Raw genomic sequence first — 20,989 nt, 5'->3', positions numbered from 1 at the left:
CTAGGCTAAGGATAGACCTGAAGGATTACACAACCCAGACAACCCCTTTAACATAGTTCTTGATTATTCTTCCATCAAGTCCTGTTTGGCCCTATCTTTGTTATATCTGCTTCTTAGAAAGCTGGGTGTCATCAAATAAGGAAACCATTACAGCTCCCTCAGAGGTTACCAGGTCCCAGCATTCCTGGTATTCAGGATCCTGGGAATGATAAGCGGGACCTTCTGTGAAAACCCTGATGATAGGTCATGTTATATGCCACTTACTCAAAAACAAACATTGTATTACAGATGGTAGTGCCCTTTATGATAGGTCATTTATATGTGATTGTGGTGGGGAGGGGGGTCTGACACCCGGACTCACATATCAGCTGTCTAAAGAAGCTCTGAAACACTGTGGTCTCTTTCCTGTGCCACTGATGTCATGTTCATTGGTCACATGGTATGACAGCTGCTCAGCACCATTCAGTAAAAGGTGCTGCTTTGCATGCAATAACAAACACATCCACTACGAAATGTATAGCACCTTGTTTGGTATTCCATAAATAGGCTGCACCGCTCACCCGAACACTGTGGCCTCTTAATCCAGTTAATCTGTGGGTGTCCTAGGTGTCAGCCGCCCATTAATTGCATATTGATGACCTATCCTAAGAATAAGTCCCCCCCTTTACATTACAGTCATCCTTTTTGTCTTAAAGCCATTTCTATCAGCCATTGTATCTCACAATATAAGACATTGCACACATTGTTTAAAAATTTTTATTAAAATATTCTTTCCATGGTCTACATTGCACACATGTAAACCATGTCTTGTACAGCTGCTCTCCAAGCATGTAACATGTCAGGAGGGTCACCGGCAGATGATGGGGGGGATCCCGCACAATTCACAGTGATCAGGATGGAGGGAAACAAAACGGACGTGACCTGGTAGATCACAGTGTTCTAATAGGGAACCATTGTTGAACTGTGCCAAGTAGGACTACAGCCATGTAACAGTTACCGTTTATGACATAGGGCATATGAAGAACATATATATTACAGATGCAACCACAGATTGGGTGCCCTATACCAAAGTAAAGCTTTATATCCATCAAGGGGTAACACAGCGAGTCTGTGTCAAGCTGTGTAGTGAAGGTGTCAGGTTGTAACATGTAGAGATAATCTCTATACAGTGCAACGTGGCACATTGTAATGCTTTGCTGCTGCAGTGTCCTCTCTTAGAGAGATTACCTAACCCCCTGAGTGCAACACACTGATACCCCTGCTGAGCAGGGGCCGTGAGGTAGATACACTGTGATTCATTGACTTTTTGGTAGCGTTCAGGGAACAGGCACCTGACATGAATGATAAACACTTCTCAAAACCGCTGATTGTCCCAAGGACTGATGATGAAGAAAATGGCCTCCAATGACCAAGACGAAGAAGAAACCTGAAGCAAACACGTCAAGTGATTGTAGTGAGGCCTTGCAGCAGCTAGGGGGCGTGGAACAGTTTGGGGGGCACTTATGGCTTAGACCGTCTTGTCTGGCACTGATCAGCAGCCCCACTCTCCCCTTGGGTCAGTTCCTCCCAAAAACTCCTATGTCAGCAGCAACTGTCCTTTGTTTTGTGCACAGGGCTCAGGAGGGCTGGCCTATTGTCCTTAACCATGGGAGAGGGAGCCAAGGGCAGGCTAGTGCCCCCCCATGTTACTTCTTCCTGTTGTCACCCAATCCACGATCATGAAACTCAGACTCGTTATCATGAACACGAAACCCAGGGAGGCGAAGACAGCAGCCTTTGAAGAGAGATGGAGACATGTAAGAGATCGACAGGGCTGAGGAGGTCAGTCTGTGGCCTTTTGACCTATTCAGTTTTTCTGTGGGACCTTTCTACAGTATATACCACCCATCATGCATAGAGAGAAGAAATTGGGAAAGGGATAAAGGTAGTAATAAGAGGAACACTTGACTACTAACCTGAATCTTTGGACGGGAGAACAGTGGCTCCTTCTCACTGGGAACAATTCTTAAGTAGAAAATACTCGGCAGGATGAAAATCAAACTTGGGGCTGAAGTGGATCCTGTACCAAGTGAAAAGAAATAGATATCAAATTGAGCATCCGAAACACCCCAACTGTAAACCATCCATTACTCCATAAGCCACTGTCCTGTGTTGTTTCTTTTTACACCATTTTATACTTCAGGGCTACACTATTTTGTACATACATTACATTACTTATCCTGTACTGATCCTGAGTTATATCCTGTATTATACTCCAGAGCTGCACTCACTATTCTGCTGGTACAGTCACTGTATACATACATTACATTACTTGTCCTGTACTGATCCTGAGTTATATCCTGTATTATACTCCAGAGCTGCACTCACTATTCTGCTGGTACAGTCACTGTATACATACATTACATTACTTGTCCTGTACTGATCCTGGGTTACATCCTGTATTATACTCCAGAGCTGCACTCACTATTCTGCTGGTACAGTCACTGTATACATACATTACATTACTTATTCTGTACTGATCCTGAGTTATATCCTGTATTATACTCCAGAGCTGCACTCACTATTCTGCTGGTGCAGTCACTGTGTACATACATTACATTACTTATTCTGTACTGATCCTGAGTTATATCCTGTGTTATACTCCAGAGCTGTGCTCACTATTCTGCTGGTACAGTCACTGTGTACATACATTACATTACTTAACCTATACTGATCCTGAGTTACATCCTGTACTATACGCCAGAGCTGCACTCACTATTCTGCTGGTGCAGTCACTGTGTACATACATTACATATCCTGTACTGATCCTAAGTTACATTTTGTACTATACTCCAGAGCTGCACTCACTATTGTGTAAGCTTCAGAGCTGATTTTTTTTTTCCAGCATTCCCTGCTTCTCTGCACAGAACTTGCTGTAGTGACTTGTATCCTGCAATGTGTCTTTTTTGGTGGGCACTATGTACAGTTACCAGCGCTGGATCTATGATAACTCTGAAACATGAATGTTCCCTTCATAGTCTATGAGGCTTTGTATGGACAATGCATACTACATCTCCATATATATCCATAACTAGACCATGCACATTTAGGGTGCATGCACACTACGTAACGCCGGGCGTGTATGAGAGCCGTACACGCCGGCGTTACAGCAGGGCTGCCGAGCACTTCCCATTCACTTCAATGGGAGCGCTCGTAAACGCCGCTGTTACGAGCGCTCCCATTGAAGTGAATGGGAAGTGTTCGGCAGTCTGCTGTAATGCCGGCGTGTACGGCTCTCATACACGCCCGGCGTTACGTAGTGTGCATGCACCCTTAAAGATATCCTTACCAATAACGCCAAAAATATCCTTGATGTTTGGGATAAAGATGACCAGCAGGTTCACACTAACCAGCAAACACACTGCGATAAGGATGTGTCGCCACCAGCGGAAATCCTGTCCGGGGCAGACAAGCTGCAGGATGGCTCTACGGATCTGCAGGCACGGACAGGGCATAAAGTTTATAACAAAATGTAAAACAAAGACCTGACGGAAGCAGAAAAGTCAGCCACAATCTCACCTACCGGAAACAGAACCACCGGCACAGTCAGTGTAACAGCTACTAACACAGCGAGACGTACGCACAGCACAAGCGTGTCCAGAGGGTCCACTTTATTATATGTGTGCAACATCTCGGAGTCCACTTGACCTAACCAAAGGAGCATATACATATATACATCATTATCTGTGGCGTCAGATATGGCATTAGATACAAAATATCTTGCAGTACCCCTTGTCACCAGAAAATGGCATAACCTTTACATTCAGATTGACAAAGTTTGTATATTCTAATAAGTAGTATTGTGCTATACAACCCATCATGGTATATAGTATATGTGTATATAAAGACGTAAAATACAGAAAGAATCATAGCAGCGAGCCCGGTACTTACCATAGAAAGTGAGGTAGCCAAATACAGCTGTCATCAGATACATAGCAAACATGGCAAAAATGGAGACGTTCGCCACATTCTGCATCCTTTTCTTGGTGGCTCTATATACATAAAAGAGACAGAAGGATGTTACACGTCTTGTGCTTCGAATAGATATGTCATTTATAAAGGTATAAAAACTGCAGTGTCTGAGAAGTGGCCAGGATCATCACCCTGAGGTTCTTCTAGAACATCTAAATATAAAACATGGCTGCAGGATCAGACTACATAGGGATTGTTTGTAGTCTGGTACCATGGAGATATGAGCAGACCTGCACAGTTCTCATGGAGTAACTGGGATTTCACATGATACTGTATGTTGGGTGTTACATTACAAGACACTGTACTTTATACAGATATCATACCTGCGTAGCTCGGTGTATATGGGTAGAACCTCTGGATGGCACACAAAGGCGAACGCAATGATAGGGATGGAGTATGCTGTCTAAAATAAAAATCATTTGAGATGTTAGGAAAGGGAAAAGCTGATGAAACATCCAACCACGTGTGTGAATCTGGCCATGGATTGACCTGAGTGTTGATGGTAAATAGTTTAGGGGTGCACTGCTCCTCGGTGCTGTTGTAGCCATTGGTGTAGACGACGTGCTCTGTGTGTGTGGTGTTCAGAGGACATGGTATCACAGACTTCTTGTACATCACCTGGACAGGGATAGAGATTGACATGAGGATATGGGAAGGATACAGGGAGGAACATCATCCGGGGGCTACAAGGCCATGGATACTCTGTATGATGCTTTATAGGAGATCATAGACAAAGGCTAGCTATTGATAAGCTGATACCAGGCTGTCTTCTTGTCAGGACCTCAGAAACTAGCTGTAATTTGGGGGAGAACTCAGTGTTAAGTATTCTTTTTTTTTTTTTTTTGCAGTGATACCATTGGTGCAATGAAGAATTTCATGTTATCCAGTGAAATCGGTTAGCTGTGCATGGGATGCAAGGACATCAGAAGTCCTCAAAAGTGAGAGACAGTGTTTGTAGACAGCCTTCTCTCACTTTATAAGATGGAAATAGCCCTATGATATTGGTCACCATTGCCTGCAGTTTTTGCTGCACGCTAGGACTTGTAGTTTCACTGCTGGAATACTAAAAGTTATAGTTTATTACTGCAAAATGCAATACAATACAGTAAAACATTTATCTAATTATAGTACTAGGAAATGGAGTGCCCTCTCTAGGTCAACACTAGTATTGCAATCTATTATACAGACATGTAGTCCGTGTAATTGCAATCCATGCTATTGCATGCAAAAAAAAAAATCTGATGCTTGCAATATTTCCTTAAACTTACCGCACACAAGAAGAACACCATACAGCTGAGAGAGAACCCGCTTGTGTATCCCAAATAACCTGAGAGGGAGATGGAAAACATGGATGAAAGCTAAGACGTGTGAGTGTCATCATTGTGATACCGCACACAATGTCATGTATTGGTGGTCTCCAAGCTGCAGCTCTTTAGCTATTGCAACGCTACAGCTCCCAGCATGCTTGCTAGTGCATGTTGGGAGTTGTAGCCATGTAAGAGCTGGAGATCTACCGGATAAAGATGGTACTTTACAACCTGAGAGTCTACAATATACACCCTCACTAGACATGATCAATGGCTTTAGGTCTTACCCAGATGTTTCATGAGTGCGAGGGGCAGAATGATGAGGATACTGACAATGATGATGAGCACGTTACCATTTAAATACCAGTCCCTGCAGAGGAGAAAACGCTCAGACTTCGAGAACGTACGATGGGGCGATGGCACTTACACTGGCACACACTCACACATATAGGTGTACAACCTAGAAATCTTACCCATTTGATTCGGTCAGGCCCAGGAAGGCTTGTATCACCAGGGGAAGCTCATACTTGATAATATATAAATAACTGGACATAGCTGGAAAAGAGAGAACAAAATGGTTGTAATACTTCCTTGCACTTCTTCTGGCCCCTTGTATGAAATGGCCAACTATATATTTCATGTGGCCTATTAAGACTACCCAAGGCAATCTTCCGAAAGCGATGGCCAATGCACAAGAATCCTGAATTTTCCTAAATTATCCACCTGTCCATTTTTAAGAGAGACCATCAGGAACAGAGAGAGGAGAAGATATTTACTCACCGCCCACATTGTGAATAGTGATGATCAGCGCTGCTAAAATTTTTCCTACAGATCCAAATGCTCTTTGTCCCAGCTGTTCATAGGCACGGATACCTGTGCAGGAGAAAGCAAGACCAAAACCAATGAGTCGCCATATTTTTGGTGTTCTTCCAGTATTCCTTTCATTATACAGCTCGTATGAGGCTCCGTGATGTTATCAAATGCTTTAAAATGGTATTAAGATTTAGACTTTTTTATTTATTTTAATAAAAAGCTCTTCACCGTGCAACTTAGGAATGATCAACCCCACCATTGACGGCGATCCTAAACATGACTGGAATGACACTTTAAGGTGGGAGACTGGATGTGGTAAGAGTTAATGGAATAGGAAACTCTGAATGTGCAGTTTCCCTTCTGCCTATTGGTAACGGAAACGAGAGGTCGCTAAACGTGAGAAGAAGAGGAACAATGGTCACTTACCCACAACACCGGAGCACTTGAGAAGGAGGTGGATGGAGTAAGAAGACAGGAGAGCGATGGCGATCAGGAGGATCCTACAAGAGAGATGACACAAGTCATTTCCTACAGGAAGACATATAGAACACATTACTAGAATGGTATAGCCACACATTATAGTAATGTTTTACAACCTTTTTTCGTCATCCAAACTAAAACACTCCCATTTAGATGAGTGGAACTGATTTTCATCTGCAACAAATCTGCTATGTGTGAATATCCCCTACTTTAATATGTGAGAAGGTAAGTAAGACATAAGCAGGCTGGAAGTTTCTCTGTTAGATAACTTCATATCAGTATAGTATGCCTTATATCTGGATATTGCGGTGTATCAGGCAATGCTCCTTCGGGAAAAAAAGATATGCAAATGAGCTCTTCCCACAAGAAAGAAAGCTAGCTCTTCAGTGCCACCTATAGGAAGTAGCTGGCCAGTACGTCAGTGTCTGACTCTATCAGGACCGGCATCATGACTTAGGGCATGGCACAGCAATCTTCCAACCACTCCAACCTATTGTGAAACTACAAGTCCCAGCTTGTGTTCACATTTGTGGGAGATCAGAAAACAGTCAGGTAAGGCCTGGTTCACATCTGTGTTCGGGGAGTCCATTTGGGGATTCCCCGAACGGAATACTAAACACATTAAAAATCGGTGAGCAATAAAACCACACAGACCTCGCGCGGTGTCCATACAAATCAAGCAATACTTGTCTCTCCACGTGATCTATGTGGAAAACACACGCACCCCATTATAGTTTATGGAGTCTGTGTGGTTTCATTGCCCACCGTTTTTCACAGTGGACTCCCCGAACGAAATACCGAAAGCAGATGTGAACCAGGCCTAAGTGTGCATGTTGGGAATTATAGTTTCACGACAGGTTGTTGACCCCTGACTTAAGGTACGTTGGGGCTTGGAAGATTTCTGTATACAGTATTTATATGATAGGCTGTAGATTCATGTCTGTAATCTATATAACTAAGGTGGATTGGGATAGAGACAGCAGGGGACCCCATGATTGTTCATGGCACTCTTGCTCTCCCATATCTACTTAGATATCGCCCTCCCACGTGGCTTGTATAGTAGGCGGACTATATAAATGTATTACCGATAGGTTATGTGCATATATCATATTTTATTTATTTATTAATTAATGACCAGAAGACAGGCTTTCCATCTGTGTAACGGTCAGGCAGTATATTAATACATTGTACAGGCCTTGTGAGCTGTGTGCAGAGACTGTGGGAATCTGAGCCTACAATCTGTCCTCAAGCAGCTGCTCACAGTCCTTCCACTTGCAGAAGCTGTTCATAGAAAGGACTTTCCCAAAGTGATAGCAAGCTGGGCCAGAGCCAAGAGACCGTGTATAGTCAGAGGGGGGATGGGGGAGGGGGCAGATACTTACACAAACAGAATGATCCCTGTGTTGGACATAGCGAAGGCAAGACCCAGGATTCCACTGCCCATGATGGCATTACTCAGGTTAAACACTGACATCCCAAAAGACGTCTTTCCTTCAAACTGTGAAGAAACAGCACAGGATTTAAGACGCCGGTGATCACTATGTATACAGAAGGCTCATACATGAGTCAGGATAGTGGTATACTGAGGTGATGATGTATATGAGGTCACTATAGCATTCACTGAACATTAATGCAAACATTTATCTGCATCCCAAGCTCTGACTGACTGCCCTCTAGTCTGTGTCACATTTCAGCATATCCTAAGTAACAGAGCAATGGAGCATTCCCACTAAAATAAACTCCTGGCTGCTCCTTTACAGGGACATAAAATCGCCAGTGACCACAGTGTTCCCTCTATGTCACAAGCAGGCGCTCTGTATTATGAGAACCCTTCAAACAGCAGCCTATATCTCATCATCTTGGATGCCTATGACTGAGACATGGAAAAGAGTGGGAAATTGGGGCTCAACATGAGTGTTCTGCTTTTCTGTGGAGCCAAACTTTAGCCCTATTTGTCTTCAAACTTCAACTTTGAGGAATTGGGGACCAAAGACGAGACAAATCACTCTCCTTTACTGCCTACTGTTCAGAGAAGGTACAAGACGAGTCCTCGGCTTTATAGCTTTTTCCCTTGGTTGCCTGGAGACAAGGCAGGTTGAAGCTATAACACAATGATATAAGGCATCGTTACATTCTTATTGATGTTGAAGGTAACACACTGAGAGCCTCAATAGCCGGAGAAGACGGCCATGAAGAAATAATGATACCGTTTACAAGTGCGAAGTCTCGGAGGTTTCCGTACTGGAGCATCTAGAGAAATGACAATAGATGGCTATAAACTCTTATTTGTATTAAAGAGCAAGTCTGTCGTCTCTCAGCGGACAAAGTTAGAGTCGGCTGCAGCGAAATAACTGAAGTAATTGTGTCTTGAAGAAGAAGAAGAAACCATAAGGGTCGACACTGGTGGATTCATATCCTAAAATCAGTAACGTTACTAAAGGCGCTATAGCTGGTTTCTGTCCCATTAAGGACCTGATGATGTCATCAAATAACTTGTTGGCTGTTATGAGACTGTTTTACTGTAGAAGTCGAAGACTCTTTAATCCCTATACAGAGACGTCATCAGGTCACTGAAGAAGTCTCAGATTGGTAGTGCGACGTAATCCATGATGTCATTAGAAGCTAGCCAGGAGCCATCAACAGTAGTCCATAGATAGTCTATGTATATGCTATAGAAGGGGTCTCCACCATTACGATCCCTACTTATTGGGTCCTATGTTTAGCGGCAGGAGCAATTCAGGCAGTAGAAATGAATAGCAAAATCCTACATGTAAAGCAGATCACAGAGAACAAAAATATCACCCTAGTTGTGATCTTAGACCAAGACAAAAGCAAATATGCAAAATACCCCGATTTCCATATTCTGACAATTATCACAGCCTGTAGCTATAATCCGTGTGACCCTAGCCATTATGTCCTAACAGAAGAGAAGGTGATATCTGGAACAGTGACACCAAGCCAAGCCCCATCTCATCATGCTTTATTAATAAGATTTTTCTAAAAAGTCAAATCGATGCAAAAAAGACTATATCAGGTGACATCATTTGGAGAAATCGGTACTTACGTCAGTGAATTGGGTTTTCTGACTTGTGACGTGTTGCAGAAAGCCCTCCTGCTCCTGGCTGGCCGCCTCCTCCGCCTCATATCTAGAATGAAGAAAGATTATATATACATACATACACGTGTTTACTGATGTAAAGGACAACATGTCACTTACCACCAGTACATACAACAAACATATGGACAGAACATATCCTCTGATATCTCATCTGCATACAAGCCACAAGTCTGGCACAACCCAAGATAGCACCTTCGGTGGTGCTTACTCTAGATGACCATAAGATCCATCGGACATGAACAGTGTTCCAGATATTTGAGGAGTTCAATGTAGAAGACAATAGATTCTTGTCCTTTCCAAAAATATGTCGCGCTCTTCACTTACCCTTCCTCCAATGTCATTCTGTCTGTGTTCAGACTTTCCGACACACTCCCATTCAACATATGAGAATCTTCACTGTCCCCCAATTTATCCATTTCCATAATCGGTACCCCGAACTTCTATTAATGAACTGGTGCCACAAAGGACTAGTCAGGAGTAGAAGGTATGGAGTAGCGAACCTGTGGGGTGACAAGTAGCATCTGACATAAGTAATACATCCTAATACATTGTACATTCTAATAGCAAATTTATTTATTTATTTTAGCTAGAAAACTACCAACAAAATGCTGTTGATGGATCTTTAATGAAAATGTGATGTATTCAGTCATTAGAGAGTCAATTGATGATCAAATTTTTTGGTATTTATAAAAAATAATACATAAGATCCGTCATCAGCAATGAACCTGCTTTTCCAGTCGGCAGCCATTTTTTAAGATACTGGTTTTGACAACTACTGACTAGATCTTTTTTTGTGAGGGCCTACTGGGAATTGCTTGACACCTGCGGGGCATAACTCGGGGTGAGTGGTGCTGCAGTTCATGAAGGTGTGTCCTGTGGTTAGCCAGTATGGCTTCCTGCGAGAGTTCTTCTGCTCCATGTCCTTTTTCACCGGGCTGTGCAGGTGTCTGGGAGGACGGACTCGCTGTATACAGTTACACGGCTAAAAATAAACGCTTGCATCGTCGCGAGGACTTTTTATGACCAGAAGTTAAACAACATAATAGCAAGAGCAGATAGGATTCTCAGAACTGCTGCCTGACGGCTGTTGTATGTGATAATATACCTCAGGTATCCTATGGAAGACTGTTACATGTTGTGCATTTCCTGAGATTCCCCGCTACTTGGATCCATTTCTTCTAATTATTAAAAATTTCTGGTAATTCATCTGGTAATTCTACATGTTTGACAACCAATAGGGCCATTCACAGTTTACAAAGGCTGTCACAAAGCTTTCTCAGACTCCTGAATCTGCCTCTTCCCTATCCCTGTTAGATTTACCAGAGAGAGCCTGTGAGTCCTGCTATAGCTCCACCCTCACACTATGACCGTATACACGTAGAGCTGTCACTCACTCAGTGTGGGCGGGGCAGCAGGACTCACAGGCTTTTTATGTCCCAGCAGCAGTTTGGCAGCCTTTTACATGAAAATACAGAGCAAAAGTATTGAAATCTATATATCCCCGAGCTCAGCGTCTGTTCCTCTATCCTATGACTGATTTACATAGAGACCTGGAAGATCCACTTTAAATATGTAAAATACCTTTTCCACCTCATTGGTCCTGGGAAGGGGATTTGGTTGTGGCGCCCCTGTTGTGAAGCACATGGCACAGATGGTATTGGTTTTCACTATTTCACTGCATTAAATCTTATAAAACCAGATTAAAGTTACACAGAAATGTGGCATCAGGTAGCAGATAACAATCAGGAGGATAGAAAATCGCTGTCCGCTTGGCACTGCACCCAGATACTGAAGCCTGGTTTGTTACATAATGCACGTCTGACCTGGTAACCCTGTGTGTAAATTGTTTGGCATGGCATCTGACACAAAGCCGTATGAAGACATTTCATTGTATCCTGTACTACTGACGTGTTCTCCAGTATTGTCTCAGTAAAGTTTATTGAAGTTGGCGCGTGATGTGCTTGGAGTTTGTAGCACACGAACCTTCACCCAGTGCCCCATCTATCAGGGCTGGGGAGCAGAATTGTCACCCATAGTATGTTACTTTGGACACGTCCTCTGTACACATCCATCTTTATTGGCATAGTGTGTGGTGAATGGCATACAGCACTGGCGAGAAGCCAGCATCCTGCCCTTATGGGTATTTGCCCCTTAAATGCCACAGTCAATAGGCGGGCATGCTCAGTTCAGAGGTGAGGGCTTGCATGATGGTAAGGGTAACTAATGCAACTATATTTCCTACAAAGGTATTCCACTCGATAGGTAATAAATCCTAGATTGGCAGGGGTCCATGGAGAACATGAACTGCACATGGCTGCTATCTGTGTGCGGTCCGTGTATAGGTCCATGAAGAACACAGACAGCACATGGCTGCCATCTGTGTGCTGCCCATTCCATTATTCACAGATCCCAGGAGGGTACACACTACACTGCATGTAGCCTCATACTAAATTTCCCCTACAAGCACAATGTCTGACTGACTGAGGCTTCCCCCAGCAGAATCAGTTGGTGCCAGGAGCAGGACCCGGGGCGATCACCTGATCACTAGGGCGGTTACTTTTTCGGTTTGCTATATAACTGAATGCAGTCTTTTGTTTTCCGCTATCAGTCATTCAATAGCAACTTTGGGAAGATTCCTTCCCCCATGACCGCCAAGTTATTACCCATATCTCCAGTGCTGAAAACTGATTTTAGGTTTCATGGCCCTTTAAAGACAATTTTGCAGAAGAAGAAAGATGTTTCATAGACCTAAATATTTACATAAGATATAAGCAGTGACGGAGGGCGTTTTGTGGTCAGTGGGAGGGAGATGAAGCCTCGTGTCTTTTAATAGCCGCTCCAGAGATGCCAGTGACCAGCAATTACCCCGTCATTTCAATGGAGGCCTTCATAAACCACTGGGTGCTGCAAATATAGATGCGCTTGTGCATTCATGAGAAGTCCTTGAGTTGTCCTCTTCTGTCCAGAAATTTGAGTTTACCGTTACTTAGTTATGTTTTCATCCACCTTTCCCATGCCCCTGGATGGTAAAGTATCCCAGGACGTCCTATGCTGGCGTACTGTCATAAAACCTGTGTGATAACTGTGGGATCTGTCATGGTGCCCATGTTGATGGACACCCAGCTTTCCCAGAAAGTGTTTTATTAAAATGACATGAGATTGTTGACAGTGCAGAAATATCTCTCCAAAAATACAGGGTCTGTATGTAAAAACAGGAGTGTATTTACCTGTGGTGGATGGCCGGATTGTGCTGGGCTGATGGTGTGTTACAGAGTTCTACAGCAGACGGTGACTTTTTCCATCCTACCCTGCGTAATACAAAATATACAGTCAGCACCTTGTGTTCACATGTGAAATCCCCACACTGACCATGAATGTCACACACATATGACACACGAGCCCACATTTACTAAAATTGACGCATCAGTCACCAAGCAAAGGTGATAACTAGAGTCAATAACTTTTGATATACTGTAGAACGCCAAGTCAACAATTGCCATAATCATACTCCTGCTGAAATCGAAGCCATTTTCATGCCCACTTCAATTGGGCAGGAGATGAGAAAAGTCGCACATTTTTGTACAACTTTATCGCAACTTTTTGTCAGCTCAATTTGTCATAAACCAGTGTGAAATTCTTAGTAACTGTGAACCTCTAATGGTCACCCTCAGCACCATCAACCTGGGGTTATTAGGGTACAGACTGTTCTATATTACATGTATTAGGTTACAGGGTGCTCTATATTACACGTATTAGGGTACAGACTGTTCTATATTACACGTATTAGTGTACAGGCTGCTCTATATTACATGTATATTACATCTCTAGGGTTTACAGAGAATGGTCCGAAAAAGAAAAAACATCCAGTGAGCGGCAGTTCTGTGGGTGGAAATGCGTTGTTGATGCCAGAGGTCAGAGGAGAATGGCCAGACTGGTTCGAGCTGATAGAAAGGCAACAGTGACTCAAATAGCCACCCGTTACAACCAAGGTAGCCAGAAGAGCATCTCTGAATGCACAGTACGTCGAACTTTGAGGCAGATGGGCTACAGCAGCAGAAGACCACACCGGGTGCCACTCCTTTCAGCTAAGAACAGGAAACTGAGGCTACAATTTGCACAAGCTCATCGAAATTGGACAATTGAAGATTGGAAAAACGTTGCCTGGTCTGATGAGTCTCGATTTCTGCTGCGACATTCGGATGGTAGGGTCAGAATTTGGCGTCAACAACATGAAAGTATGGATCCATCCTGCCTTGTATCAACGGTTCAGGCTGGTGGTGGTGGTGTCATGGTGTGGGGAATATTTTCTTGGCACTCTTTGGGCCCCTTGGTACCAATTGGGCATCGTTGCAGCGCCAAAGCCTACCTGAGTATTGTTGCTGACCATGTCCATCCCTTTATGACCACAATGTACCCAACATCTGATGGCTACTTTCAGCAGGATAATGCAATGCCATGTCATAAAGCTGGAATCATCTCAGACTGGTTTCTTGAACATGACAATGAGTTCACTGTACTCCAATGGCCTCCACAGTCACCAGATCTCAATCCAATAGAGCATCTTTGGGATGTGGTGGAACGGGAGATTCGCATCATGGATGTGCAGCCGACAAATCTGCGGCAACTGTGTGATGCCATCATGTCAATATGGACCAAAATCTCTGAGGAATGCTTCCAGCACCTTGTTGAATGTATGCCACGAAGAATTGAGGCAGTTCTGAAGGCAAAAGGGGGTCCAACCCGTTACTAGGTGTACCTAATAAAGTGGCCGGTGAGTGTATATTACATGTATTTGTGTACAGGCTGCCCTATATTACACGTATTAGGGTACTGGCTGCTCTATATTACATGTATTAGGTTACAGGGTGCTCTATATTACACGTATTAGTGTACAGGCTGCTCTATATTACACGTATTAGTGTACATGCTGCTCTATATTACATGTATTTGTGTACAGGCTGCTCTATATTACACTTATTAGGGTACAGACTGTTCTATATTACACATATTAGTGTACAGGCTGCTCTATATTACATGTATTAGGGTATAGGCTGCTCTATATTACATGTATTAGGGTACTGGCTGCTCTATATTACATGTATTAGGGTACTGGCTGCTCTATATTACACGTATTAGAGTACTGGCTGCTCCATATTACATGTATTAGGGTACTGGCTGCTCCATATTACATGTATTAGGGTACTGGCTGCTCTATATTATACGTATTAGGATACTGGCTGCTCTATATTACACGTATTAGGATACTGGCTGCTCTATATTACATGTATTAGGGTACTGGCTACTCCATATTACATGTATTAGGGTACTGGCTGCTCCATATTACATGTATTACGGTACTGGCTGCTCTATATTACATGTATTACGGTACTGGCTGCTCTATATTATACGTATTAGGATACTGGCTGCTCTATATTACACGAATTAGTGTACAGGCTGCTCTATATTACATGTATTAGGGTATTGGCTGCTCTCTATTACACTTATTAGGGTACAGACTGTTCTATTTTACACGTATTAGTGTACAGGCTGCTCTATATTTCACGTATTATGGTACAGGCTGCTCTATATTACATGTATTAGGGTACTGGCTGCTCTATATTACATGTATTAGGGTACAGGCTACTCTATATTACATGTATTAGGGTACTGGCTGCTCTATATTACACGTATTAGGGTACAGGCTGCTCTATATTACATGTATTAGGGTACTGTCTGCTCTATATTTCACGTATTAGGGTATAGGCTGCTCCTATATTACACGTATTAGTGTACAGGCTGCTCTATATTACATGTATTAGAGTACTGTCTGCTCTATATTACATGTATTAGGATACTGGCTGCTCTATATTACATGTATTAGGGTACTGGCTGCTCTATATTACATGTATTAGGGTACTGGTTGCTCTATATTACACGTATTAGGGTATAGGCTGCTCTATATTACACATATTTGTGTACAGGCTGCTCTATATTACATTTACTAGGGTGCAGACTGCTCTATATTACACGTATTAGGGTACTGGCTGCTCTATATTACATGTATTAGGGTACTGGCTGCTCTATATTACACGTATTAGTGTACAGGCTGCTCTATATTACACGTATTAGGGTACTGGCTGCTCCATATTACATGTATTAGGGTACTGGCTGCTCTATATTACATGTATTAGGGTACTGGCTGCTCTATATTACACGTATTAATGTACAGGCTACTCTATATTACACGTATTAGGGTACAGGCTGCTCTGTATTACATGTATTAGGGTACTGGCTACTCTATATTACATGTATTAGGGTACTGACTGCTCTATATTACACATATTAGGGTACAGGCTGCTCTATATTACACATATTTGTGTACAGGCTGCTCTATATTACATTTACTAGGGTGCAGACTGCTCTATATTACACGTATTAGGGTACTGGCTGCTCTATATTACATGTATTAGGGTATAGGCTGCTCTATATTACATGTATTAGGGTACTGGCTGCTCCATCTTACATGTATTAGTGTACAGGCTGCTCTATATTACACGTATTAGGGTACTGGCTGCTCCATATTACATGTATTAGGGTACTGGCTGCTCTATATTACACGTATTAGGGTACTGGCTGCTCTATATTACATGTATTAGGGTACTGGCTGCTCTATATTACACGTATTAGGATACTGGCTGCTCTATATTACATGTATTAGGATACTGGCTGCTCTATATTACATGTATTAGGATACTGGCTGCTCTATATTACATGTATTAGGGTACAGGCTACTCTATATTACACGTATTAGGGTACAGGCTGCTCTATATTACATGTATTAGGGTACTGGCTGCTCTATATTACATGTATTAGGGTACAGGCTACTCTATATTACATGTATTAGGGTACTGGCTGCTCTATATTACACGTTTTAGGGTACAGGCTGCTCTATATTACATGTATTAGAGTACTGTCTGCTCTATATTACATGTATTAGGATACTGGTTGCTCTATATTACATGTATAAGGATACTGGTTGCTCTATATTACACGTATTAGGGTATAGGCTGCTCTATATTACACATATTTGTGTACAGATTGCTCTATATTACATTTATTAGGGTACAGACTGTTCTATTTTACACATATTAGGGTACTGGCTGCTCTATATTACATGTATTAGGGTACTGGCTGCTCTATATTACACGTATTAGGATACTGGCTTCTCTATATTACACGTATTAGGGTACTGGCTGCTCTATATTATACGTATTAGGATACTGGCTGCTCTATATTACATGTATTAGAGTACTGTCTGCTCTATATTACATGTATTAGGGTACTGGCTGCTCTAATCAAATCAAATCAAACAAGCTTTATTGGCACGTCCGAATAGATATTTGGCATTGCCAAAGCTAGTAAAGTATGGGGGGGGGGGGGGGGAGTTGGATTCCGGTGGGTGAGTGGTGGGTATGAGGGGGTGGGGTGGGTGGTTTGGGGTATAACAGTACTTGGAGTCTCGTCTTCCTCTTAGTTGGTGACCGCTATATGGGAAGGTGGTGTGGGTGTATTGGGGCTCTATATTATACGTATTAGGGTACTGGCTGCTCTATATTACACTTATTAGGGTGCAGACTGCTCTATATTACACTTATTAGGGTACAGGCTGCTCTATATTACACTTATTGGGGTGCAGACTGCTCTATATTACACTTATTAGGGTACAGACTGCTCTATATTACACTTATTAGGGTACTGGCTGCTCTATATTATACGAATTGGGGTACTGGCTGCTCTATGTTAAACTTATTAGAGTGCAGGCTAGTCTGTATTACAAGTATTCGGGTCCAGGATGTTCTATATTACACTAAGGGCTAGTTCACATGGGGTTCCGCGTGAACACATTCTGTCGTGGCTGCAGCGACAGGATGCCGCTGCAGTGCACTGGGATCCCGTTGCGGCTTTCCGCTCCAGATTAGACCCAAATGCATGGACCTAGTCTGGAGGGTGATGTCGCGAGGTGGACGCCACGGCTGAATCAGCCGTGGAATCCGTCTGAAGAAAGGGCAGCTTGCTTCTTTTTTTCGCTAGCGGGAACAAACAACTTGCGGAAAAAGGAAATGACCGGCTCCCATTGATTTCAATGGGAAGGGCAAGATTTTGATGCAGATTCCGCGTCAAAATCCTGACCATTTTGCCCAGTGTGAACTAGCCCTTATTACAGTACAGGCTGATCTATATTACACTTATTAGGGTCCAGGATACACTATATTACAGATATTAGTGTACAGGCCGCTGTATGTTGCACTTATTAGGGTACAGGCTGCTCTATATTACACTTTTTAGGGTACAAGCTGTTCTATATTGAACAATAATGGTTCAGACTGCTCTATATTACAGCTATTAGGGTCCAGGACGTTCTATATTACACTTATTACAGTACAGACTGCTCTATATTAAATGTATTAGTGTACAGGCTGCTCTATAATAAATGTATTAGTGTACAGGCTGCTCTATATTACAGGTATTGAGGTGCAGGCTCCTCTATATCACACTTATGGTTGCAGGCTGCTCTATATTACATGTATTGGGGGTACAGGCTGCTCTATATTACAGGTATTGGGGTGCAGGCTCCTCTATATCACACTTATTAGGTTACAGGCTGCTCTATATTACGGGTATTAGTGTACAGGCTGCTCTATATTACAGGTACTGCGGTGCAGGCTCCTCTATATCACACTTATTAGGTTACAGGCTGCTCTATATTACAGGTACTGCGGTGCAGGCTCCTCTATATCACACTTATTAGGTTGCAGGCTGCTCTATATTACGGGTATTGGGGTGCAGGCTGAAATTCCCTGTATAGTCGTAAGATCTTGAGGCAGATCACATTGACAACTGTGGTATTCCCTGGTAGCAGATGTCTACAGGGAAAAATACGCCTGTTGGCATTTTACAAGCCTAAACCTTTATTTCTAAATTGAAGATAACTTTCTTCTAGAGTTGTCTAGCAGCCTCTTATTCCTTCTCCCCATGAGAACACATGCACACTTGGCTGATGGGAATGTCAGGAGAGATGATTACCTGACTACTATGTAATATGGGTCCAAACTGTTAGGTGAAAACTGTCTCAGTGACCCAAAGCATCCAGCAAAAGGGGATAAGGTATCCTACAGAGCCATTGCAAACCTAAAGAGGGGCATCACCTGTACAGTAGCCCTGTGTACTGGCCACAAACAGTCCCAGCACGTCCGTACATTCCTCATACATTCCATTGATTTCAGTAACAGCTGTGTAATACTTCATTTCTCCTGTGGGGGTGCTGCAAGGAAACCGAGCACTCATAGATTAGAGCTAAATGGTGGTCCCAAACAGCAGGACACCCTGTTATCAATAGTGAGCCCTTCTAAAGTCGGATGCCCCTTTACCTTATAGCATTCACACAAAAAATTGCGCTCCACTATTAGCATATGGTTTTATGGAACTAAACCTAAGAAGTAGAATACAAACTCATACAACGTTATCACTTGGGGTCTATTCACACAAGAATTTGATATGACTGCACCATACAAATAAGCACATATGGTTGTGACTGCGGGTTTTGCCTTTGTCGCCACTTTTCATTTCTTTCCCACTATGTATCACTTATTCTACATCTCTGCGGCATATGTTGGTGATATATACACATGTGAGTGTGTATATGTTTATATTAGTAACATTATAAGCAATATCAAACTTTAGTTACATGTAAACTCTATATGAAACCTTGTAACCAATCTGATCTATACATTTCCTGCCAGCACAGAGACTGTGTGAGCGCTGCTCTGGAGGGGGAGGTTCCTTTGTTCTGCTTATTTGGAAGAAGTGTCCTTCCACTGGGGTTAAGGGGGGCTTCTTATTGTACAGTGCCATATAGAGCAGCGCTTCTGTGCCATTGTCCGCCTCTAATCCTGTATTACCGTAGCGGAAGGAACTCGCTCAGGTTCTCGCTCTTTCTTCTCTATTTACTTAGTTTCCTTATTTTCCTTTTCGCCACGTTTTCATGTAGCGAGAGACCAAACTAAACCTGCCCAGGGGGTGGTGAAATAGTTAAAATGAATGGGGGGGGGGGGGAGACACAACAACAACTGCCAGATGTGGAACATTTCTACCCAAAACTCTATTTTAACTATTTCCTGTCAGCAATGCAGGGTAATAAAGCATTGGTGCATTCCCAGCTGTCGAGGGGCTGTCAGTATAGGAGAGCTGAATTGGTCAAACATAGCAGAGCTGATTTTGTCGTTCAGTACACCTCATGGTGTTATTAAGAAGTGGATTTACTTAGGACTGCAGGTCAGTCAGCTAAGCAATGTGTAATCCCAATGTGCAAATGATCTAGTGTCAATGACAAACTGGGCTCTGCTATACCCTGTCGATGTCCCAGCCTGTCCATCAAGCTTTTGTAGGGGAATAATGAGAAAACCATGAGGAGATATGCAGGAAAGACCAGAAATGTTTCCTCCCTGACACGTGTTCCGTCAAGATGGTAGATAATGAAGTCTTTAAGGGTTTGGGTTTTATAGCATACCACCCCCCAGAGATACATCCCTTTATTAAAGTAAGGACCCCCATTCCCTATGGGAGCCCCCCCCCCCCCCCCCCCCCCCCCCCCATGACTAATGGGAGGGGCCCTTGCACTTGAAGTTGGCTTGCTGCTTGAAGGAGCAGATCAAGTGTCGTCTGATGCAAGAGAAGCATGGAGTTGCATCAAGGCTGCCCTGGAAGTCCCAGATTCTGGGCTTGTGATCCCCCTACTCCGCCTCAGTCACACCCCACCTCAACCCAGCACTCACCCAACACATCTCAGGGAAGGGGTGCTCCACTCTTGGGGGGATTTATACTTGCAGCTGGAATTCACAGGACGGAGGATCAATGCTGTCACCCTGCACATACACACACAGGCAGAAAGGCCCACCCTGGCCAGCCCAAACCTAGTGACACATGCAGACAAGCCCGCCCCTCCCAGCGTATAAGGTCTGCTAATTCTCTGTGAGAGCTGTGGAAAGTTAGTGCATTCATGTAGTCCCCTGGACGGTGGGTGGGGGCCCCCGAGAAGAGAGGCCGCACTGTTCTCCTTTAAGAATTCCTCCCAGTCACATAGTCAGTGTGCGCTCACAGCCAATACCTCTGGAATTATACAGATCTCCACTCTCACCCAAAAAATGAAGCTTCAAGGAGGCGGCTAAGCCTTGGCGCTCTTCCTAAACACCACTTTGAATTT

General features: G+C 43.2%; 1 protein-coding gene across 4 annotated transcripts in view; it reads right to left on the bottom strand.

Moving 5' to 3' along the window:
- Positions 1-742: 742 nt before the first annotated feature.
- SLC38A5 (solute carrier family 38 member 5) overlaps positions 743-20,989 on the bottom strand; it is a 31,984-nt gene continuing 11,737 nt past the window's right edge. The window contains exons 1-17 of one of the 4 annotated variants that reach the window (XM_075259729.1): positions 20,562-20,688; positions 12,957-13,037; positions 10,054-10,229; positions 9,676-9,757; positions 7,994-8,109; positions 6,558-6,631; positions 6,099-6,191; positions 5,792-5,873; positions 5,606-5,688; positions 5,280-5,338; positions 4,501-4,629; positions 4,335-4,414; positions 3,931-4,031; positions 3,563-3,687; positions 3,329-3,473; positions 1,956-2,059; positions 743-1,774 (exon numbers count right to left, since the gene is read on the bottom strand). In XM_075259729.1, the coding sequence (XP_075115830.1) occupies positions 1,670-1,774; positions 1,956-2,059; positions 3,329-3,473; positions 3,563-3,687; positions 3,931-4,031; positions 4,335-4,414; positions 4,501-4,629; positions 5,280-5,338; positions 5,606-5,688; positions 5,792-5,873; positions 6,099-6,191; positions 6,558-6,631; positions 7,994-8,109; positions 9,676-9,757; positions 10,054-10,151 (1,476 nt within the window). In that variant the 5' untranslated portion in view covers positions 10,152-10,229; positions 12,957-13,037; positions 20,562-20,688 and the 3' untranslated portion in view covers positions 743-1,669. Of the gene's footprint in view, positions 1,775-1,955; positions 2,060-3,328; positions 3,474-3,562; positions 3,688-3,930; positions 4,032-4,334; positions 4,415-4,500; positions 4,630-5,279; positions 5,339-5,605; positions 5,689-5,791; positions 5,874-6,098; positions 6,192-6,557; positions 6,632-7,993; positions 8,110-9,675; positions 9,758-10,053; positions 10,230-12,956; positions 13,038-20,561; positions 20,689-20,989 lie in introns of those variants that run through there. The other 3 variants (XM_075259730.1, XM_075259731.1, XM_075259732.1) reach the window with 3 other exon arrangements.

The sequence above is a fragment of the Leptodactylus fuscus genome, chromosome 11 (genome assembly GCF_031893055.1).
Source record: "Leptodactylus fuscus isolate aLepFus1 chromosome 11, aLepFus1.hap2, whole genome shotgun sequence".
Classification (NCBI taxonomy): Eukaryota; Metazoa; Chordata; class Amphibia; order Anura; family Leptodactylidae; genus Leptodactylus; species Leptodactylus fuscus.
The sequence above is the reverse complement of the archived record's forward strand: the minus strand, read 5'-3'. Positions and strand labels throughout refer to the sequence as shown.